Raw genomic sequence first — 24,577 nt, forward strand, 5'->3', positions numbered from 1 at the left:
TTCTATCGTGGGACTTTTTATCATGTAATTTTAATTATATATCTTTTAGACTATTTTAGGCAAAATTATTCTGCTTTGACTAATTTTTCTTTTACTTTGTGTGTAAAGTTTAGAACAGTGCTCGGCACATGGCCAACGGACAGGGTCCCATCAGATGGCACTGAAGTGAAGGGGCAGCTGGGAGGCCAGCCCAAGCCCCATGCAGGAAAGTATCTGTATGTGGGTGGGTGAGAGACTCTCCCCACACAGCTGGCCCTGCAAGGGCAGCCCCCTACAGAAACCCCACGGCACCCCTGCATGAGCCCCTGATGTGAACACTAGCCTGTGAGAAAGAACAGAGAGGGAACTTGGAAAGCCTCTTTGTGGGACAATTCAAAGAGCCAGGGCCCCGGTCACTGGGCCCCTTCTCCATTTGCCAGGATAACATCATTTCAGGACCCCACTGACAAGAACTGCAGGGACAATACTATCCACCATGTTTTCAGTTCTGTCACTGTTTGAGTGAGGATATTTTCACACTAACAATCACGACTTCCAACGCAAAACCACTCCCCAAAACAGGCCAGGGTGAGTGAGGAACTGAGGAGAGAAGACAGGAGGGAGGGAGAAGCATACGATAGAAAGTCCAGGGAGCCCAGGGGCAGAGCTGCCAGGCCAAGGCCCGCAGACGTCGCTTCCACACCCCAGCCCTTGCCCCCACAGGAGCAGAGCTGTTTCATGGTCTGGTTCAGTCTGATGGTTCTGACCTTTACTGGGCTCTAAGTAGCCATCAGCGAATGTAACGGCTTCAGAAGACTTGAATGCCAGGGTCAGAAATAGCACTGTCGGAGTGCCACTCAAGGACACAGACAGAGAAGACCAGGGGGGAACCTGGAGACACTGCCTGAATCTGAGAAAAAGCAACCTGCTCTATAGACACATACTCATAATCTCAAGGCAGCTTATGAGATGAGGTGGGGTGTTTCACTTACATTTCTAATCATGGGACCAGTGGCACCAATAGTCCTTCCTCCTCTTTGCTAACCAGTGTTGATACTGGATGTTGGAGAACAAATGTAGAGGAACCTTGTGACCCTCCGCCAACCTTCCACAAAGCACTCACTGAATCTGAGCTGATAACTGCAATGGTGGGAGAATAGCAGTTGAGGAGCTGAGCAGGGAGGGAGGCTGGGGGCTGGTGGCGGGATTCCAGGGCTTCCGAGGTCCCAGAACACTTGAATGGTTGACTCTAACTCTCTTTCCAAGAACAGCCGATTCCACATGTCCAATTAGCAAGGGAGCCTGGTGGTTGCTCCAGAAGAAACTGAGGACCACTGGTCCCTCACAAGGGCCCAGATGTTATAAGCAGAAGCAAAGCCTAGTCCAGGTCATATGGCAAGAGGAACCAGAAAGGCCAATGTGGAAATTACTAAGTTAAAATGTATTTTAAGCTTAACTCTTTTTTTTTTCTTTTTTTTTTTTTTTTAAAGACACAGTCTCACTCTGTCACCCAGGCTGGAGTGCAGTGGTGCAATCTCGGCTCACTGCAACCTCTGCCTCCCGGGTTCTAGCAATTTTGCCTCAGCCTCCCAAGTAGCTGGGATTATAGATGCCTGCCACCACGCCCAGCTAATTTTTGTATTTTTAGTAGAAACAGGGTTTCACCATTTGGCCAGGCTGGTCTTGAACTCCTGATCTCGTGATCCACCTGCCTCTGCCTCCCAAAGTGCTGGGATTACAGGCGTGAGCCACCACGCCTGGCCCTTTTTTTTTTTTGGTGACAGGGTCTCACTTTATAACCTGGGTTGGAGTGCAAGTGGGCGATCATGGCTCACTGCAGCCTCAATCTCTGGGATGAGATGATCCCCACCTTAGCCTCCCAAGTAGCTGGGACTACAGGCATATGCCACCATGCCTGGCTAATTTTTTTTTGTATTTTTTTGTAGAAATGGGTTTTTACTATGTTTCCCAGGCTAGCCTCGAACTCCTGGGCTCAAGTGATCAGCCCACCTCAGCCTCCCAAAGTGTTGGAATTACAGGCATGAACCACTGCACCCAGCCAAGCTTAATTCTTTTTTTTTTTTTTTTTTGAGACGGAGTCTCGCTTTGTTGCCCAGGCTGGAGTGCAGTGGTGCGATCTGGGCTCACTGCAAGCTCCGCCTCCCGGGTTCACGCCATTCTCCTGCCTCAGCCTCCCGAGCAGCTGGGACTACAGGCGCCTGCCACCACGCCCAGCTAATTTTTTGTATTTTTAGTAGAGACGGGGTTTCACCGTGTTAGCCAGGATGGTCTCGATCTCCTGACCTCGTGATCCACCCGCCTCGGCCTCCCAAAGTGCTGGGATTACAGGCGTGAGCCACCACGCCCGGCCACCAAGCTTAATTCTTAAAACAGGCCGGGTGCGGTGGCTCACGCCTGCAATCCCAGCACATTGGGAGGCCAAGGCTGGTGGATCACCTGAAGTCAAGAGTTTGAGACCAGTCTGGCCAACATGGTGAAACCCTGTCTCTACTAAAAATACAAAATTAGCCAGGTATGGTAGCAGGCACCTGTAATCCCAGCTACTCAGGAGGCTGAGGCAGGAGAATTGCTTGAACCTGGGAGGCGGAGATGCAGTGAGCTGAGATTATGCCATTGCACTCCAGCCTAGGTGACAAGAGTGAGACTCTGTCTCCAAAAAAAAAAAAAAAAAAAAAACTTTTAGTTGTATTAATAACAAATTTCAGTTGAGGGCAGGGGAGCTTGAGTTTGGTGGTTTGAACTAATAAGAAATAGAAATCCTGGGATACAGTCATCTACAGTATGGCTTCTATAAGGGAAATTGAGATAACAGCTTTTGTTACTCTTAATTTTCTTGGCATTATAGTCCCGTAGCAATTTTCCTTTTTTCTTTTTTGAGAGAGGGTCTTGCTCTGTCACCCAGGCTACAGGGCAGTGGCACAATCACAGCTCACTGCAGTCTCGACCTCCCGGGCTCAAGCAATCTTCCCACCTTGGTCTCCTGAGTAGCTTGGACCACATGCCACACTCAAAAAAACCGGGCCTGCCACCATGCCAGGCTAAGTTTTGTATTTTTGGTAGAGATGGGGTTTCACCATGTTGCCCAGGCTGGTCTTGAACTCCTGAGCTCAAGTGATCCTCCTACCTCAGCCTCCCAAAGTGCTGGGATTATAGGCACAAGCCACCATGCCTGGTCTAAAAAAAAAAAAAATTTTTTTTTTAAGTTTTCCTAAATTTTATAGACACCAGAATCCTCCCCAGCTGGGGCCTAGGACCCCCCCCCCCCCGTAACTCATCTGCTAATTACCTGATGTGAAAGAGGCTGTGGCAAGAACCACACAACTGTTTAGATCCTGAGAGTCACTCAGTACCCCTGGGCCAGTCCCAGCCCCAGGTTGTGTCCCCCAACATCGGTCTAACCCCATGGCTCTCAAATCATGTGCCAAGGCAGTCTGAGGTGCCACAGCAAGTGATTAGGGGCAGAACAGGCTATTTTAAACTTTCGAGGAAAACAGTGATGCTCAACATCAGCTGGGCACTTATAAAGTGACTAGATGGGGAGAGCCTGCAGCCTCAGCATTGAGATCACACTAGCTTCCTTTGGAGGTGTCGTATCTGTCATAGTACTGTGTGGAAATCAATGTGGAAAAGAGAGAGAGTGGTGGTTGCTAGTCTGATTCCAAAGCTTGAGAAGGCGTGCAGTGCTTGACAGGTTCACGTATTGGTAAGAAACATAGTGAGACCATGCTTGTGAATAGCCATTCCACTCCATCCACTCCAGCCTGGGCAAGAGTGAGACTGTATCTCTATTAGAAAAAAAAAAAAAAAAAAGAATATTTTGGATTCTTAATAACTATGATTTCTAAGAAATTATTAAGAATCTAAAATATTCTCTCTTTTTTTCTTTTGAGACGGAGTCTTGCTCTGTCACCCAGGCTGGAGTGCAGTGGCACAATCTCAGCTCACTGCAACCTCTGCCTCCTAGGTTCAAGCAATTCTGTCTCAGCCTCCGAGTAGCTGGGATTATAGGTGAGTGCTACCACGCCTGGATAATTTTTGTATTTTTAGTAGAGACGGGGTTTTACCATGTTGGCCAGGCTGGTCTCAAACTCCTGACCTTAGGTGATCCACCTGCCTCGGCGTCCCAAAATGCTGGGATAACAGGCGTGAGCCACTGCGCCCAGCCTCTTTTCTTTTCTTTTTTTTTTAAGTAGAGACATGGTCTCACTATGTTGCCCAGGTTGGAGTGAAGTGGCTCTATTCACAGGTGTGACCATAGCTAACTGCAGCCTCAAACTTGTGGCTTCAACAGATCCTCCTGCCTCAGTCTCCTGAGGAGCTGGGACTACAGGTGTGTGCTACCACTCCTAGCAAACAATATTATTTCTTCTTTCAACTTCACATATGATTTTTTCACATGACCACTAAGTTGTTAAGACAATTTAAATACCTATTAGGATGTTCAAACTTAACTACTTAACAGAGGCCAGGTGCGGTGGTGCCTATAATCCCAGCACTTTGGGAGGCTGAGGTGGGCAAATCGCTTAAGCCCAGGAGTTCGAGACCAGCCTGAGCAACATAGCAAAACCCTGGCTACAAAAATTACAAAAATTAGCTGGGTGTGGTGGTGCGCACCTGCAGTCCCAGCTACTTGGGAGGGTGAGGTGGGATGATCACTTGAGCCCAGAGAGGTTGAGGCTACAGTGAGCCGTGGTTACACCACTGCACTCCAGCCTGGGCAACAGAGTAAGACACTGTCTCAACAAACGAAAAAACTGTTAGGTATTTCTTTTGGCTAAGGGACGCCATGAAAAATTTACTGAGACACAGTGAGTCGAGCAAGTTTGGGAACCTCTAGTCTAAACCATTTTCACAGAGGCCAGCCCTGCACTTGCCCCCAACACTTGGCTCATTTGTAGCTAAATATATCTCACCAAATTCAAAGCTTCTTCCTTTATAAGAAAATACTGTCTGAGTCTCTTTATTCTCTCTCAAGAGAAGTAAACAGAGAAGAGCAATGACTTTAAAGATGACAGTTCTCCTTTTTCCATCTTACTGAATATGCAAATTTGGTAATACTATTAAGTTTCAAATATTTATATGCTTTCACACAGCATCACCATCTCTACAGATTTGGTCTGAGGAAGCTCTTATAGAGGTGCATGAAGACAATGGACAGAAACATTCCCTACACACTGTTTATAACGGCAAATACTGGAAACCACCCAAATGTCCATCAGCAGCACCAAGTACCTCTGTAGAATGAAGAAGCTACAAAGAAATACCCAAGATTCTCATTGTTAGTCACTAAATCTGGAAGACCAACACTTCCAGACATCAAGACATAAGAGGAAACTCAGCCGTTAGGGTTGGGTGGTGGTGGTGCAGTAGAATAGACTAGCAGATACGGAGGCAGACCCCGCTGTACATGGATCCTTGATTTATGAAAAAAAAAAGGTGCCACTTGGTGCAGCAGGAGGAGGACAGTTTATAAAATAACAGGTTCTGAGTCAGGTAGATATCCTTATGGAGAAATACAGATCTTGCACTCTTACCTCCAACTCATATAAAAATTAATTCCAGGTGGATTAGGTACCTGTGTGTAAAGAGTAAAAAATAAAGCTTCTAGCAGACAACATAGAATATCTTCATGAGTTTGAGGTAGGACAAAGATTTACAGGACTTAAAATGTCTAACTGTAAAGGAAAAGACTAATAATCTGGATTTCACTGAAATTAAGAGCTTGTGCTATCACTAGATACCATTAAGAGAGAACAGGCAAACCATACAGTGGGAGAAGGCATCTGAAAAGCATATATCCAATAAAGGGGTCATCTCCAGAATAAAGAATTCCTCTAATCAATAAGATGACAGACACTCCAAATGAAAAAGAGGTAAGAATTGTGAATTGAATGTCACAAAAAAGACTATCCAAATTGCCAATAAATATAAGGAGAGGCGCTCAATCTCATTAATCACCTGGGAAATGCAAATGAAAACTACAATGAGATACACTAGAAGGGCTTAAAAAATTGACATTATATGTGTTTGGTAAGGATGTAGAACTGGAACTCTTGTTCACTGCTGATGGAGTGGAGAATGGCCAACAATCTGGAAATACGCACAACCTCTGACCCAGCAATGACATTTCTAAAAATGCAGTCACGTTTCCTGAAAGATGTGTGTACAAGGAGGTTCACAGCAGCACCCTTCATAATAACCAAAGCTAGAAAGCAACTAAAAAGTTCATCTGCAATAATCTAGTCATACAATGGAACACTATAAAGTATGAGAATGAACAATCTATAATTCTACATGACAACATAAATGATTCTTACACATGATATTGATCAAAAGAAGTCAGACACAAAACAGTGTATACTGCAAGACTCTCCTATTAATATAGTTTAAACAGAGGCAAAATATCTGAGGTGACTAGGATGGTGGTTACCCTTGGAAGGCTGGAAAGCCTGGGGGAAGGAGCAGGTTAGTGATTGCAAAGGGCCCAAGAGAAGTTTCTGAGGTCTTGGTTCTGTACTTTGAACTGTCTGCTGGCTACACGGGTGTGTTTACTCTGTGAAGTCACTGAACTGTGTATTTATGATTTGTATACTTTTTGACATGCACATTGTAATCTTTTTTTTTTTCTTCTTGAGACGGAGTCTCTCTCACTCTGTCACCCAGGCTGGAGTGCAGTGGTGCAATCTTGGCTCACTACAACCTCCGCTTCCCAGGTTCAGGCGACTGTCCTGCCTCAGCCTCCCAAGTAGCTGGGATTACAGGTGTGCACCACCATGTCCGGCTAATTTTTGTTTGTATGTATGTATGTATGTATGTATGTATGTATGTATTTATTTATTTATTTTTTGAGATGGAGTCTCGCTCTGTCGCCCAGGCTAGAGTGCAGTGGCGCGATCTCAGCTCACTGCAAGCTCTGCCTCCTGGGTTTACGCCATTCTCCTGCCTCAGCCTCCCGAGCAGCTGGGACTACAGGCGCCCACCACCTCGCCCTGCTAGTTTTTTGTATTTTTTAGTAGAGACGGAGTTTCACCGTGTTGGCCAGGATGGTCTTGATCTTCTGACCTCGTGATCCGCCCGTCTCAGCCTCCCAAAGTGCTGGGATTACAGGCTTGAGCCACCGCGCCTGGCCATGTATTTGAGATGGAGTCTCACTCTGCTGCCCAGGCTGGAGTGCAATGGCGCAATCTCCACTCAACACAACCTCCACCTCCAGGGTTCAAGCGATTCTCCTGCCTCAGCCTCCCGAGTAGCTGGAATTACAGGCATGCGCCACCACGCCTGGCTAATTTTTGTATTTTTAGTAGAGACAGGCTTTCATCATATTGATCAGGCTGGTCTCGAACTCCTGACCTCAGGTGATCTGCTCACCTCGGCCTCCCAAAGAGCTAGGATTACAGGTGTGAGCCACCATGCCTGGCCTTCCCAGCCAGACTTCTAAGCATGTACTTTGATAAGTTTACTGAAATGACGAACAATAGGCAGATTAAACTCCAGTGACAGAATTCAGAAAAGTGGTTACCTTGGTTGGGGGCAGGAAGAGCAGGGAGGGCCTTAAGAAGGCTTCTGTGAGTACTGGGAATGTTCTATTTCTTGATTGGGTGGGTGTTGCATGGGTGAGTTCACTTCAAGCCGTAAGTTAAAATGTGTGCATTTTTCTGCACGTATGTTGTATTTTGATAAAATCAATGTCCTCAAAACATTTTTGGAGGGCATGGAAGTTACAAATGTAATGACATCAGCCCAGAGCACTTCAATAAACCAAAAAGAAGACAGACCTCATCAATGCCTCCTGCTCTCAGCCTAGATTCACCTTTCCCAGAAAGCCCACCCTGACTTCCCCCAAGACCAGCTCAGGAGCTCACCCTAGCTCACTGTCCTGAAGACCTGGTCCCAGGAAGAATTGTTAAGGGAAGGTTGAAATGAATAGGAAAAATGATGCGTCTTTGTCTGTGGACTCCCAGGTCGTGTAGCCCACAAGTGAGGATGGTGTTCTTTCCCCACCTGGAGCCCAGTCCTCCTCATGAGAAGATCAATGTCAAGCTCAAGAAGGGCTGCTGTCTAGGTTCCTTGCCAAAATGTATGCTGCCTGAGGACAAGGCAAATGTCCTGCTTAGAGAGGGTGCTCAGTCATGTTTGCTGAATGAGTGAATCAAGGGATGAATTTCTTATCTGTGGTCACCAGAAACAGAGGTAAGACATAAAAAGTACACTGGGTTTCCCTGCGCCCTTTGTCCCACAGACTATTGTGATGTTCCTCAGGAAACCTATCAGTGTCACTACAGGGAACGCTCTGGTTCATTCTCAGCTCATCTCTGCCGTTACTGAGATACAGAAACAAATGTGGTAATGCTTGAACATACCTGATGTATTCAGCAGTCTACCCACAGTGGGACACAGAGTAAAACGTACCTGTTTCTGCTAGAGTAAGAGAAAGCTTGAGGTCAGCATGTTGTGAACTAGCTGATAACAAGGACTGGGAATTACCCATTTGAGAGTTCCCAAGGCTGGCTCCTAGCCAGGCATATGGGAGGTGCTTGATAACCACAATCCCTGCCCTGGGTCTGACCTGAGCTCCACAAGTTTTTCTTTTACTTTTATTCTTTCCATTTCTTTTCTCGAACTCTGTAGCTTGGCAAAGGCACTGGCTTTTATATCTGGACTCACAGTGCTGTGACGGACACAAGATGCCCAATAAATACCTTTTGAGTAAATAAAAGAACCAGGAGACGTAACCAGAGGATTCTAAGAATTTTTATGACCACTGCAAGAGCAGAAAAGTTGCATATTAACCCCCAAATACAGTAGCTCTGCTACCAGTGAACCAATCTTCTTATTACCTCATATTACCTTCATATTACCTCAGGAGACCAAAATGTCCTGCTTACAAGGCTTATGGTATTAAGGCCGCAAGGGGAGGAATTTTGGTCTGTTTTATTGGTTGCTGGAAGTCCTGGTGAAATGAGCAACTGAATGAATGCCTACCCCTCTAGGTGGGCAGCATCTGAGCGGGAAGGGGGCTCATAATGGCTTTTGCATCTTAACTCCTGGTTAGGTAAGTGCTCAGGGGAGGTTTACAGAAGGGAACTGAAGGGTACTCACGGCCAGGAAGCCCAGCTTGCCTCCACACCGGGTCTTGAGCCCCATGGCAGCAGTCAGATGGATCTCAACCAGTGTGTTCGGTGGGATTTTCTCCTCTGCACATTCAGCCAGGTTTACAGCACACAATGCCATGTGTACATCAGAACAGGCAGATCCTGCAGGAAGCTTCCCTAGGGTGGGCGGAAACAGACATTATCATTGATGGAACCCCAAAACCAAACTTTTTCCTGCTCTCTCCAGCACAATCAAAGTAAGAGAGGAACCAGGGGAGAAACGAGGTGAACTCTGTGATCAGATAGGCCTGATCACAGGATGAGATGCCAGGCTCTGTGATGTTCTGGCTGTGTGTTCCTGTCTACCTCGCAGGGTAGCTGGGAACATGGCACCCGGTTCTATCGCACCCAGAGCCGCCACGATTGCAGGTTGTTGTACAGGACTCAGAGGCGCACAGGGCAGCATTTCCCAAAACAGTGTCAGAGCACAGCCCCACTCTGTGTTTCCAAACATTCAACAGAGGTAATGACTTTTTTTTTTTGGAAAAACTGATTTGAATTTATTTTCATTAAAAAACCTTCACAATGTGGCTGGGTGTCAGTGGCTCACACCTATAATCCCAGCACTTTGGGAGACCAAGTCTGGCGGATCACTTGAGGCCAGGAGTTCGAGACCAGCCTGGCAAACACAGTGAAACCCCATCTCTACTAAAAATAGAAAAAATTAGCTGGACGTGGTGGCGCACACCTGTAATTGCAGCTACTCAGAAGGCTGAGGCAGAACTGCTTGAGCCTGGGACACGGAGGTTGCAGTGAGCTGAGATCACACCACTGCACTCCAGCCTAGGCAACAGAGCGAGACTCTGTCCCCCAAAAAAGCCAAAAAAAAGAACCCACCTTCACAATACACAAGCACACACCCATTTCAGGGGGGAAGTGACATAAACTGAGCAAGGACAGCTGAACACATGTTGGGTTAGTGGGTGGGAGGCCAGGAAGGCTTACCACACCCTCCCCAATGAGAGGTGCAGTGGCCCATCAGGGGCTGATCCCCTAATCAGGGGACAAAGTATCCTTGCACAGGCACAAGGGCCCATCACAGCTCTCCTGAGGCTTTCATACTGTTGCCAGCTTTGGTCCTTGCTACAAGGGCAAGCAGTCTCCTTGCCTCAGGGGCGGCCACAGGAAGTGCCCATGTCAAGGTGTAGACAGTGGCAAAGCCAGGCTTCCCATGCTCATCCAGCCCTGTGTTCCCTCTCCTGGGCTGCCTTGCCTCCCTGTCTCTTTATCAGCATAGGGAGATCTCAGCCTCCACACTCCATTCTGTACTGGCCTCAGGTGTTCCTCCTACAGGAGACACTGGGCTTTTACCGTCACAGGGAGGGAGGGGAGAGGACAGTGTGGCAACCATACTGTAGTTACCTCTGTCCTCTCAGTGTCTCACACAGGGAATGCCAATGAGTATGGAGGGAATGAGTGATGTAAAGCTTCTCAGTTGGAATTCTCCAGAACTTGGCAGCAACGAGGACACAGCCTGATCAGAGACCTGAGTATGGGCTTATTCTGTCCCAAGGGCACACTGAGGAACAGACAAGATAACAGCGGAGCGAATTTGCAGATAAGGACCTTCTGCTAAAATTCTACCATGAGCCCACATATTAAAGCTGCACACTGACCCCGCTGTCTCATCTCCTGGTCACTCCTGCATCACTGGCCTGGCTCTGTTCCACTTTTGGCTGATGCTCCTTGCTGCTACCAGGACATCTAACACCTTCCAGTTACCACATCCTACTGTTATTCCTGGCCCTCATCTTACTGCGTGTCCCAGCAACAATCTCCCCTCCTCAACTCTGCCCTCACTCCTCCAACACTCAGCCTCTCAGTGTCTCCTCAGACCTCTCCAACTGCTCCTCTTACGCAGCCTCTGCCCCTGACTCCCCGTCCTCTATCTGTTCATCTCTGTGTGCATGTGCAGTGGCACGATCACAGCTCACTGCAGCCTCGACCTACCTCCCAGGCTCAAGTGATCCTCCCACCTTGGCCTCTCAAGTAGCTGGAACCACAGGTGCACACCACAAAGACCAGTTAATTTTTTGAATTTTTTTGTAGAGACGCAGTATCCCTGTGTTTTCCAGGCTGGTGGGAAACTCCTGGGCTCAAGCGGCCTTCCTTCCTTGACCTCCCAAAGTTCTAGGATTACAGACGTGAACTGCTGTGCTAGTCTTTATCCTTTTCTGCTGTGCCAGTCTTTATCCTTTTCTTTCTTTTTGAGATGGAATTTTGCTCCTGCTGCCCAGGCTAGAATGCAGTAGTGCCATCTTGGCTCACTACAACCTCCACCTCTTGGGTTCAAGTGATTCTCTTGCCTTAGCCTCCCAAGTAACTGGGATTATAGGCACGTGCCACCACACTTGGGCTAATTTTTGTATTTTTAGTAGAGACGGGGTTTTGCCATGTTGGCCAGGCTGGTCTCGAACTCCTGACCTCAGATGATCCACCCGCCTTGGCCTCCCAAAGTGCTGGGACTACAGGCATGAGCCAGCTACCATGCCCAGCCTGACTCTTCTAAACTTGAGAAACACAAACCTGATCATATCACTATTTTCCTAATGCTCTTCACTGAATCCTACTGATACACTACAAGATCCCCAGCCTGGCATCCAAATCCTTCATGGTCCGAGCACTGCCCTTGTGCCCTGGCTCCCTCTAGGACCACTGAAGACTTATTCCCAAGAGCCACCCCAGGTGGGGCTCCTCCTTGGGAACATCCCTCTGCCCAGAAGGCTCATATCCTGCAGAGCTGGTGACCTCTACGCATTCTTCCATGCAAAGCCAAGACTCTTACTTCCCTAGAAGCCTTTCTTGAAACCCTCCAAACAGGTACCCACTCCCTCCCAACGAAAACATGTTTCTTCTGCTAAAGTCTAACATACTCACACTGAACTGTCATTCATTTGCTGGCCTCTCTGCCTTTCTATTATAGCAGGAGCTTAATGAATGAAATAAATGATCATACGTCATTGACTCTAAGATGTCAGCAATTTTAAATCTCACCATTAATTTAAGTATCACTAAAGAAAAACACTGCCACTTATCTACAATGTGCCACTGTTTATAGGACACATCCTGAGTATAGTGATGTTACTGTGAAAACATGTGCATCTGAGAACTGATGAGCTAAAGCAAAGAGCCATCCTTACAGCTGTGGAAACAGGTAGAAGCTTGATCTAGCCACTCTAAAAGAGCAGCATTAAAAGGACTTCAGCTAGGGTGCAGAACTGGCAAATCAAGCTAAGGGGGAGAGGTAGCATGATATGCCTTGCAGCAAGCCAGGCAGCAGCAGCTGCCCCGTCACCTGTGATGTGCAGCTGGTGCAGCCGGTGATAGGCCAGAGCCGCATCCCGGGCGCTGGTCTTAGCTTCGTCTTCAAAGCCTGCCTCAGTGGCTGGCGTGGCCCGCCGGCACTGGAAGACTTTCTTGAGCAGCCAGCGCACCAGGCGTAGCTTCTGCAGGCTGTAGCGGATCACGTTCCAGGAGAGGCTGCAGGCCAGGTCCAGGCGGGAGGTGGGCAGTGCTCGGCCCAAAACTGCCAGGCAGGTTTGTAGGTTGGCGGCAGCAGCTGCAAAATCTCCCTATGAAGTATCAAGAGGTGTTAACGGTCACTGGCCTTGCTCTGGCTTTTTGTTTTGATATAGACTTCTACTCCCCTCACTCCCCATTATCAGAGGAATTAGTGCATACTCATAAAAACAAGGGAAACTTCAGAAAGCTACAAGAAAGTAAAATAAAACCACCTATAATCTCATTCCCCAGGAAGAAGCCCTGCTGACATTCTGAGGTATTTCCTTCCAGGCTTTTTACTCGATTGAGATTGTACTGTGTTCTTTCTTTGAGCAAATGCTGGTCAGAGTTCCCTCAGAGTAGCACTTTATTTATTTTTTATTTTTTTGTATTTTTAGTAGAGACGGGATTTCACTATGTTGGTCAGGCTGGTCTCGAACTCCTGACCTCAAGTGATCTACCTGCCTTAGCCTTCCAAAGTGTTGGGATTACAGGTGTGAGCCACCGCGCCCAGCCAGCAGTGTCTTTTAGACATGAGACAGGTGACACAGATTTAGATGAACTGCATGATCCTTTAGGCTTTCAGGGTCTCAAAGTGCGGCCCCCAGCGGCCAGTAGCATCAGCTCTTAGGAGCTTGTTAGAAATGCGAGCACTTGGACCTTACCCCAGGGCTACTGAATCAGAACCTCTGGTGTCGCAACCCTCTAGGTGATTCTCATGCCATGTCTGCTAAAGTGTTTTTCTTTTCATTTTTAGAGATGGGGGTTTTGCTGTGTTGCCCGGGCTGGTCTTGAACTCCTGGGCTCAAGCAATACCCACACCTCAGCCTCCCGAGTAGCTGGGATTTACAGGTGTGAGCCACAGTACCCGGCTTCATGCCTGCTGAAGTTTGAGAACCATGGTTTCAGGCAAACTCACAGCTAAACTACCCTACTCTAGGATTCAGATGAACTAATCTTTGTCAACCTGAGAGGGTCTAGTGGAGAGTCTTGGCACTGCACTGAAGAACGCTCGCCTTCTCTCTGTCACTGTTGGAGACTATAAGACAGGCTAAGACAGGCTATACAGTCTTGGGAAATTACAGTAAATTATCCTATTTTCCTCTATTGGGCAGCTGGTACACTACCTGTGTTTTGTTTCCCACATCATTACAGGACTGGATAAGGGAAAAGAAAAGATGTCCTCAGAGCAACAGTCTCTAAGGTGGCTCTATCTTTTCCGTCAGAAGTACCTGCAACTTGAAGATTCAAAAGGAGGCAGGTGTTCCCTGGCTCCTCCCCTGCCTTTCCCTCAAAGGTGCGCTATTCCCAAGTCCCAGTCTTTGGCTCTCACCCCTCCTGACTCCCCAGTCCAGTTCTCCCTAAGAATCCTCTCCTGGCAGACAAGCTTTTCAAATACTCTGGCCCCGCCCCTCCTCCATCCCCATGGCCTGCCTCCCAATCACTGCTCACTCTACAGAGGCCTCTTCCAGCTTTTCCAGGCAACATGGCCTAGATGGAGTCCACTCCATTTTGGAGCCTCTCTTATCCTTGAGTCAATGTCACTATCACTTCCCTTCCAAATACTACATTTCAAATATTTATTCAGTTCAAACCTTTCCTTTTAATTCCAGGTCCTTGCCATCATCTCTTACTCAGCCTATTTCATAGAGCCCCCTGACTCAGCCAGGCGTGGTGGCTCATGCCTATAATCCCAACATTTTGGGAGGTCAAGGTGAGAGGATCACTTGAGCCTAGGAGTTTGGGACCAGCCAGACAACATAGTGAGACCTTGTCTCTACTTAAAAAAGAGCACCCTAACTTGTTTCCATGTTCCATTCATTTCACATCTCCCTTCTACCTATCCTTCACAGCCACCAGAATGATGCTTATAAAACACACACCTGAACCTGCCTCTAGGATATACATCTTGGGATGTTATGCTCAGGGAACAGGCCTCTTAAAATCACATCTATATTCTGAGACCCGTAGCCCCAGCAAGGCTGACAGATCCAGGATGGCCAATCAGATTCTCACTAATGGCTCTGCAGCTTGCAGAGGTGGGGAGGGCATGCCCATGGCTCACTGCTGCTGAGGAGTGTTCTGGTTCTTGTTCCTCTTGAAATGTGGATGTTTAACTCTTCCTCAATGCTGTGAGTTGCCCCAGAATTTTTTCCATAAACTCCCTGTTGATTTCAAATGAAAACTTTCAGCTAGTTTTCCTGCTCAAAAACCTTCCCTGGTTCTATAAAGAATTGGGAATAAAGCCCCAAATCAGTTCCCAGTGAAAGCCCTCTCCAATTTGGGCCTAGACACACTACCAGCCTTTGCCTTCAACTCTCTGTGACACACCCTACACTTAACATACCCTGGAACCTGCCAGTCACCAAATAGCCTGTCCATTCATGCCTTTGGGTGGGTCCTTCGGCCACCTCCGCCCTTCCTTCCTGCTCTTGGCAGCCCCGCTCAAGCCCCGGAACCCCTCCCTCAGAACCCCACTTTATTATTCCTCTGTCATACCAGAGACATAGATCATCTCATGTCCCTGGAATTAATTATCTATGCAGAGGCGCCCTCTCCACTGCCCTGTGACTGTTCGGCAGCAGGGTCCCTTTTTCCTTTCAGTTACCACAAGTATCTATCATGGGACTTTCTTCGACATGAGTTGCTGAATTATTGGTCAAGTCTAGGGGAGGATGGGGAAGGGCGGACACAGAACTCACTCTGGCGAGATCCAGGTCTGCCTGTTTCCGGTGCCTCCAGAAGGTGACCGAGGAGCGGGAGTGTGGCCGGATCACTGGCTCCCCATGGACCAGCAGCTTCACAAAGACGCTCAGGACAATCACACCATTTACCAGCCATAAGAGAAGAGTAGGCATCATCCAGTCAAACCAGCCCCCAGAACCTAAGAAGGAGTGTCTCAGCAGAGCCTGCCAGGAAAGGCCTTGCGGAACAGCCAGGCACCTGACAGACCCCAGCACTATCACAGGAACGAGTCTTCTACCGTATTTTCAGAAGAAAGGGTGAATAATTCTATAATCTAAACGGGGCTAATGACTGTAGCCCTTGTCATTATGGAGCTGAGTGCCACAAAAATCTTTGTTAGCTTGAAAGGGTTAAGGCATTGGTTTTGCAACCTCAGGTAAAAAACACCATATCCTCCTTCAAATAGGTACCACCCCTCCACGCCAGGGTATTTAGAGCAGTGTGGGTCCCTGATTTGTTTTGCTCATTCTGACTGAACTTGGGCTTGCCTTGTTACTTCCAAAACGGAACTTATGCCAGTCCCTATCAGAAGCAAGCAGATAGGGGCCCACTATAAAACCCCTTTGGGACCTGGTAGCCAAGCCAAGAAGTTTGTACACAGGGTCCTTCTCCTGCCATAGTGGTCCAGCCATGCCCAGGTGGTGTAAGGGGCCGCCACCTACCTGACTCAAATGACAGGACACTGCGGCCAGAGCCTGAGTGTGGGTGCTGGTCAGAGTCGTGAGCCCCTCCCCACTGCAGCAGGGAAGTCAGGGGGTTAAAGGAGAGGCACAGGAAGGTGAGGACACACAGAAGAATCCGTGAGCGGTCTACCATGCCCAGTGCCACAGGAGGAGAGTCCGGCTCATCTTTGACCTTCAAAACAAGGCCTCAAGGTTGGAATAAATACTGCATAGGTTTTTACAGCACTTTATAAATACATATATATATTGAGAAATGGTTATGAGGTTTAAATTCAAGTCTATTAACTCAGGACTAAGGCCAGATGGGAATTGAGAGGCCTATAATTCACTAACTGCTGCTCAAACATTGGCACATTCACCTGCTTGCTGACTGAGAAAAGTACATGTGCCAAAGAACAAAGGTAGAAGAGATTTTCTTTTAAAATAGAGCTCTACCACAAAAGAGAACACACTGTATGATTCTGTTTCTGTATAATTCCAGAACAGGCAAAATGAATCTAAAGTAACAGGAAACTGATGAATCAAGTCATTGTCTGAGGCTGGAGAGGGGTGTGGGAAACTACCTGCAAAGGTGTACAAAAGAGCTTTTTGGGGTGATGGAAATGTTCTATATCTTGATTATAGTGACAGTTACATAGCACTGTTCATTATGTTAAAACTCTTGGTACTGTACATTTAAAGTAGGTATATTTTATTGCATTTAAATTATACCTCAATAAAGTTGATCAAAAATCATATTTAGTGTGAATCTATCTAAAGGATATTTTACCTGTTTTTTTTGTTTGTTTGTTTGTTTGAGACGGAGTCTTGCTCTGTCGCCCAGACTGGAGTGCAGTGGCCGGATCTCAGCTCACTGCAAGCTCCGCCTCCCGGGTTTATGCCATTCTCCTGTCTCAGCCTCCCAAGTAGCTGGGACTACAGGTGCCCGCCACCTCTCCCGGCTAGTTTTTTTTGTATTTTTTAGTAGAGACGGGGTTTCACGGTGTTAGCCAGGATGGTCTTGATCTTCTGACCTCGTGATCCGCCCGTCTCGGCCTCCCAAAGTGCTGGGATTACAGGCTTGAGCCACCGCGCCCGGCCTATTTTACCTGTTCTAAAACAGTACCATTGTCTACACCCACCCCACTCTCCATTTTATAGCAGGCGGGCTGGAGCCAGATCTCCCCTGCGCCCCAATGTGTATATAGCATGTCATTTCTTTTCAATATTTTAAAACCATTCTTCTGATGACTCAGAAGCCAAGCTAATTCAATTTATATGTCAAACAGCCTGTTGTTGCCAAACAGAATCACATTTATAAGAATATTTCAAAAACAGAGCATCCTTAGTAAAATTAAGTATGTGATACAATAAACAGCTTAGTCAAAAACAAACACTAGAAGGGAACTTTGTGCTTACAGAGTCAGAAACTGCCAAAGTCAAAATACAGTACAGAACCCAGTGGTCTCTACAGGTTCCCAGGAAGATCATTAGGCTCAGAGCCTCTCTTAAGTAATTCCATTAAACTACCATTGCCAGGGGCTTTCTTGGACGATTAAAGGCCCATAGATAAAATGTTATCTGTTAGACTGCAAATTGTAATCATTTCTGAAAAGAGGACCCAGAGGCAGCCTCATCCTAAACGAATTGATCAGCCTCCCAAAGTGGTCTTGCCAGGCCCATTAAAGGCAGAGTGAAGCAATGAGGTGCCTTCAGCAGCTCCCAACGCCCCCACAACAGCTACTCCGCATTCCTGTTCTGGATCTGGCACTCATTACTCTCTGACGGGGCCTATCAGCAAGGACCAGTTAAACCTGAGGGACTGTTTCCCCCCAGAGTCAGTTTTCTTTTTCTTTATTCTCCAGGACCTGGTTAATTTCACAGAATTCCTGTTTCTCTCCAGGCGAGGCCCTCTGAACATGCAGCCTGGCCTCATAACTGTGACCTCCCAGCTACTTTCTTAGGGGAAATGGGAAAGATTCCAAGGATCAGAAGATTTTAAAAGTCTGTACCTTTGCATCATCCAACAGAGGGCTTCCTGGCTCAGAGTCAATGGAGTAGGGAGAGAAGCCAGCCTGTGACCCTGAGTCAGAGGCTGGGGGGGACATCAGAAGGACATTCTGATTAAAGTCCTCGATCTTCAGGTCCACCTCAGTGTCCACCAGACTGCCTAGGTCGATGCCCTTTAGAAGCTCTGCAAAGAAAACCCCACCTGGTGAAAATGATCTGCCTTTACAAAGCCCTAGCCGGGCCGGGGGACAACCCTGTTCTCAGCACACTTACTGTTCTTTTGATTTGCCAGCTTCAGCACCATGTTCTCCTGGCGCAGTTTATGATTGACCTGCTGCAAGTATTTGATATAATCAATGGCTTTCCTCAGAACACCAGACTTGTGCATCTGGGTAGGAAGATAAGCAAAAACACAGTGAGACCAGTGCAGGCTACAGGGTGAAAAGAGCAGAGCCCTAGCACTTGGGATGACAGCATGGCTCTGTGAGGGGAGAAACCAAGTTCAGATGCTGGCCCTCCCAACGATTAGCTGTGCCACTTGGGAGAAGTTACTCCATACCTCTGAACCTCACTTTCCACCTCATTAACACAGAGATAATGAGAGTCCGTGAATCACAGGCTTGCAGCCTGGCTAAATCAGATAATGAGTGTAAAGAGCTTAGCCCCGAGCCTGGCAAATAGTTGACACTCAATAAATATTAGCTATTGTTCCTACTTCTTACAATAATCCTAGCATAAAAACAAACTTTAAGGAAAACAAATGACAAAACACCACAGCATTGTTGGACAGCTATCTTTTTTTTTTTTTTTTTCCCCCAAGACAGAGTTTCACTCTTGTTGCCCAGGCTGGAGTACAATGGCACCATCTCAGCTCACTGCAACCTCCGCCTCCCAGGTTCAAGCAATTCTCCTGCCTCAGCCTCCTGAGTAGCTGGGATTACAGGCGCCTGCCACCACACCTGGCTAATTTTTTTGTATTTTTAGTAGAGATGGGGTTTCACCATGTTGACCAGGCTGGTCTTGAACTCCTGCCCTCGTGATCCACCCGCCTCGGCTTCCCAAAGTGCTGCGATTACAGGCGTGAGCCACAGCACCTGGCCTGGACAGTTATCTTAAGGCATAGATTTTTACTTAGGATGTATACTTTTCAGATTTGTAGGCAACAAGGAAAATAATGAAATTTTCTTTCAAAATAGGGTTTAGGCCGGGCGCGGTGGCTCAAGCCTGTAATCCCAGCACTTTGGGAGGCCAAGATGGGCGGATCACGAGGTCAGGAGATCGAGACCATCCTGGCGAACATGGTGAAACCCCGTCTCTACTAAAAATACAAAAAACTAGCCGGGCGAGGTGGCAGGTGCCTGTGCTACTCGGGAGGCTGAAGCAGGAGAATGGAGTAAGCCCAGGAGGCGGAGCTTGCAGTGAGCCGAGATCGCGCCACTGCACTCCAGCCTGGGCGACAGAGCGAGACTCCGTCTCAAAAAAACAAAACAAAACAAAACAAAACAAAACAGGGTTTAAACATAGATAGGTTTTAAAAATAAAATCTCCTACTTTCCAGAAGACACATTCAGTGAAAACACCAGAAACATTTGGAAAATCAATTTCCTCTATTTGTTGCTGGTCAAAGACTCAACCTCTTTTTTCTTTCTTTTCCCTAAAAGGTAACCCCTAAACACAGCTAAAACGATGCCATCAGCTGACTCCAAGGCACACACAGTCCTGTATCTGGAACTACTGAGTGGCAGGCATCTTTCTCTGCCTCTGACAGTGGAGTCCCCCATCACTGCAGAGCACAGCCGAAGGAGTCAAAGGTCTCAGTGGGTCACTGCCTCATCAATGCTCACCAGTACCCTTATGGTTTTTAATATTTTATAATCTTGACACAATACCAAGATGCTTTAATAAAAAAGTACCTCTAACTCGGTCTTGTATTCACTTACCTTGAGTCTGGGACTTCTCTAAGCTCCTGAAGCAAAAACAGGTAGAGGGGACATGGTGGAACATAAAACACGATTTTGCTTGGCACCCACCTTGGCGTCTGTCCCCATGACCAGGTCTTTCAATTCGATGATTTTGTCATTGATGGAGGAGCGATATCGTTTCTCAATGATATTGTGGGTTGTCCGCCTTTCTCCTTCTTTGGGGGGCTCAAGCTGCTTGACTCCCCCAGGTACCTGCTTAATGGGCACTTTCTCTTGCCCCATCATTACAGGCATTGTGGTCAGAATGGTCCCACTGCTGCCCACCAGGGTCTAGAATAGGCACAGGTACAGAGCAGAATGAACCCTTTGTTAGTCTGCATAAAGCAACCTCAACACAGACCTGCCTACCCTGGCCAAGTGTTGCCAGACCTGGCAGTACTTCATGAGGTCTGAGACTCTTCCTGAGTTAATCAAATCAGGCCCCAAGACGCCTCAGGAGCCACGGCACCTCGGTTACTACCTACCTTCAGAATCAACACTGATAAACTACACAAGAGGATTAACATGGCTAAATATGTTTTAAGTTTTGATCTAGGTATGCCAGAAACAAGTCATGATTTCTGCTGTGCTGTCAAACTGTTAACCACTTCTTTTTTTATTTTATTTTTATTTATTTATTTTTTTTTATTTTTTTTTTTGAGACGGAGTCTCGCGCTGTGTCACCCAGGCTGGAGTGCAGTGGCGCGATCTCGGCTCACTGCAAGCTCCGCCTCCCAGGTTCTGGCCATTCTCCTGCCTCAGCCTCCGAGTAGCTGGGACTACAGGCGCCCGCCACCACGCCCGGCTAGTTTTTTTGTATTTTTAGTAGAGACGGGGTTTCACCATGTTAGCCAGGATGGTCTCGATCTCCTGACCTCGTGATCCGCCCGCCTCGGCCTCCCAAAGTGCTGGGATTACAGGCTTGAGCCACCGCGCCCGGCCTAACCACTTCTAAACTTCTACACGGTGAACCACGAGTTGGTACCGGAGAAAACTTTCTCCTAGTGTATGACACATTTTTTCCTCTCAAATGACAATTAAGCAAATTACTGCATTTCTTTATACAATTTTGCCATCAAAAAGCTTAAGGGCAGAAGTGACACTCTCAATCAGAGCCATTCGATTAAGTAAATAGGCCAACCATGGAGGTCCCCTCTTTTTATTCTTCATCTCTGTTTTCTCCTCTTATTTTTTCTAACTTTATTTTCTTTCCTTTTTTTTTTTGAGACGGAGTTTTGCTCTCGTTGCCCAGGCTGGAGTGCAATGGTGCAATCTCGGCTCACTGCAAACTCCGCCTCCCGGGGTTCAAGCGATTCTGCTGCCTCAGCCTCCGGAGTAGCTGGGATTACAGGAATGCGCCACCACGCCTGGCTAATTTTGTATTTTTAGTAGAGACAGGGTTTCTCCATGTTGGTCAGGCTGGTCTAGAACTCCTGACCTCAGGTGATCTGCCCGCCTCAGTCTCCCAAAGTGCTGGGATTATAGGCATGAGATACCACGCCCAGCTCTTTTTTTTTTTTTTTTTTTTTTTTGAGACAGAGTCTCACTCTGTTGTCCCAAGCTGGAGTGCAGTGATGTGATCACAGCTCACTACAACCTCCACCCCCCGGGTTCAAGTGATTCTCCTGCCTCAGCCTCCTGAGTAGCTGAAATTACAGGCATCTGCTACCACGCCTGGCTCGTTTTTGCATTTTCATTAGAGATGGAGTTTCATCATGTTGACCAGGCTGGTCTCGAATCACTGACCTCAGGTGATCTGCCTGCCTCAGCCTCCCAAAGTGCTGGCATTACAGGCATGAGCCACTGGGTCCGGACCAATTTTAGTTTATTTTCTTGAATGATGGCCTCAATATCTAATCGGCCAATAAATAAATAAAAAGGTGCCCAATTTCATTAGTTGCCAATAAGTACGTCATGCACAATAAATACCACACATCTTAAGTTTATAGCTTGATGAATTTTACATACGTACACAATGTATATAACCACCCAGACCAAGATATAGCCCATTTCTACCAGCTCAGCTCAGAAGGTTCCTGCATGCCCCTCCCCTCCTTGGCACCACTGCTCTGACTTCTAGCACCATAGCTTCATTTTGTCTCTTTTTGAACTTTATATAAACGGAATCATTAGCATGAACTCTTTTGTGATGGGCTCGTTTGGCTTGACACACTATTTCTGAGGGACAGCCCCATGTTGTTTCATGCATCAGTAGCTTTTTTTTTTTTTGAGAGTCAGTCTCGTTCTGTCATCCAGGCTGGAGTGCAGTGGTGCAATCTCGGTTCTCTGCAACCTCTACCTCTCAGGTTCAAGCAATTCTCCTGCCTCAGCCTCCTGAGTAGCTGGGATTACAGGCACGTGCCACCATACCCGGCTAATTTTTATATTTTTAGTAGAGATGGGGTTTCACCATGTTGGCCAGGCTGGTCTCAAACTCCCAAAGTGCTGAGATTACAGGCGTGAGCCACCGTGCCTGTCAGCCGTTCTTTTTTTTTAATTGCTAGGCATAATTTCGTTGTATGAATATATCACAATGTGCTTATTCTCCTGTGGATGGACATTCGAGTTGCTTCCAGTTCTTGGCTTTTATGAATAAAGCTAGTGCTTCCAAATTTTAATCACCATTTACTCTATCAGATTCTCATGCTATAGGATGCTGAAAGTGGCTAAGAACCTACAACTGAAGGATGGGGTACCTTCCATGTCCCTCACCTTGGAGCCCTTCCCTGCCTGGTGGCCCTAGGGTCCTTAGCAGGACCTAAGAGGTGAATGGTCCTGTGTGGAGCTATTAGCCAAGAATAGAGGGTCCTTCTGCTATTCTTTTCTACTTTCTTGTAGACCCCAGTACTCCCACATCTTGGTAATACTTTCTCGAGCAAAAAAAACGACTAAGAGGAGTGACATTTACAATTTGACCGATTCGTGCTATAGACCCTCCCATACCTACTCAGCATACAGAGATTTAACATCTCTGAAGACTAACACCTCCAGGAATAAAGGGGGAAGGTGGGGGAGGAGGCAGCTCTTACTGGTACTTGAAGGGCAGCCGTCTGGATAGGGGTGGTGAGGGCGGTGAGGGCTGGGTTCTGGACCGCAGCCATAACAGGGCTGCCATCTGTCTTCAGCGTGGTCAAAACAAGGGAATCTGTCTTGATGATCTGAGGCTGGACCAGGACCTGGATGAAGAAGGAAGAAAAGGAAAAGGATGATAGCATTATCCTTCTGTTATGAATTCCTTTCTTACTGCATAGACCTTCCAAGAAAGAATGAGAAATGATATAATTTTTTTGAAATTGAGAATAAAAAAACAAACAGGAAATCTCATAGAGGCCATTTCGAAAGCCAGCTATTTTGTACAGCTTGAATACTGGGTTCAGGTGGAGAAAGAGGGGCTAGCTAAAGAGGGTCCTGGCTTCTTTTTTTTTTTTTCTTTTTTGCTGAGACAGGGTTGCTCTCTGTTGCCCAGGCTGGAGTGCAATGGCACAATCTCAGCTCACTGCAGCCTCGACCTCCCGGGCTCAAGCGATCCTGCTGCCTCAGCCTCCTAAGTAGCTGGGACTATAGGCGTGTGCCACTATGCCTGGCTAATTTTTTGTATTTTTTGAGGAGACAGGGTTTCACCATGTTGCCCAGGCTGGTCCTGAACTCCTGGGCTCAAGAAATCCACCTGCCTCGGCCTCCCAAAGTGTTGAGATGACAGGCGTGAGCCACGGTGCCCAGCCAGATCATGGGTTTTAAGGCTGAAAGACTTTCAGGAGGGGGGTGCCAGTGGCCCAGCAGGAGCAGGAAGCAGGAGTAGAGCAGAGATGGGTAGGGTGAATGGCAGAGAGGAGAGGAAAGACTCAGGAAAGCCAGACACATGGCCGAGAAGCAAAATTAATAAACCTGATTTTTTTTTTAAAGATAAATTACTGTGTTAGTAAGAAAATATAGGCCAGGTGCAGTGGCTCATGCCTGTAATCCCAGCACTTTGGGAGACTGAGGCAGGTGGATCACAAAGTCAGGAGCTCAAGACCAGCCTGACCAACACGGTGAAACCCTGTCTCTACTAAAAATACAAAAATTAGCTGGGTGTGGTGGTGCACGCCTGTAATCCCAGCTAGTCAGGAGGCTGAGGCAGGAGAATCGCTTGAACCCAGGAGGCAGATGTTGCACAGTGAGCTGAGATCATGCCACTGCACTCCCGCCTGGGCGACAGAGCAAGACTCTGTCTCAAAGGAAAAAAGAAAAAAAGAAAATATAGTCCACGATGATGTATGACATAAAGACATTTTTTTGTGATTATAAAACTAATACATGTCCCCCGGCTGGGCGCAGTGGCTCACGCCTGTAGTCCTAGCACTTTGGGAGGCCGAGATAGGTGCATTGCTTGAGGCCAGGAGTTCAAAACCAGCCTGGTCAACCTGGAGAAACCCTGTCTCTACTAAAAATGCAAAAAATTAGCCAGGCGTGGTGGCGGGCGCTTGTAATCCTAGCTACTTGGGAGGCTGAGACAGGAGAATCACTTGAACCTGGTAGGTGGGGGTTGCAGGGAACCAAGATTGTG

At 47.3% G+C, this 24,577-nt stretch overlaps 1 protein-coding gene across 2 annotated transcripts in view; it reads right to left on the minus strand.

Moving 5' to 3' along the window:
- SREBF2 (sterol regulatory element binding transcription factor 2) overlaps positions 1-24,577 on the minus strand; it is a 78,928-nt gene that overhangs the window by 15,101 nt on the left and 39,250 nt on the right. For both annotated transcript variants that reach the window (XM_025398526.1, XM_025398525.1), the window contains 8 exons: positions 23,061-23,207; positions 20,101-20,322; positions 18,344-18,458; positions 18,073-18,254; positions 16,061-16,253; positions 15,356-15,537; positions 12,448-12,724; positions 9,100-9,269 (listed from right to left, as the gene is read on the minus strand). In XM_025398526.1, coding sequence (XP_025254311.1) covers positions 9,100-9,269; positions 12,448-12,724; positions 15,356-15,537; positions 16,061-16,253; positions 18,073-18,254; positions 18,344-18,458; positions 20,101-20,322; positions 23,061-23,207 — 1,488 coding nt within the window. The remainder of the gene's footprint in view (positions 1-9,099; positions 9,270-12,447; positions 12,725-15,355; positions 15,538-16,060; positions 16,254-18,072; positions 18,255-18,343; positions 18,459-20,100; positions 20,323-23,060; positions 23,208-24,577) is intronic.

The sequence above is a fragment of the Theropithecus gelada genome, chromosome 10 (genome assembly GCF_003255815.1).
Source record: "Theropithecus gelada isolate Dixy chromosome 10, Tgel_1.0, whole genome shotgun sequence".
Taxonomy (NCBI): domain Eukaryota; kingdom Metazoa; phylum Chordata; class Mammalia; order Primates; family Cercopithecidae; genus Theropithecus; species Theropithecus gelada.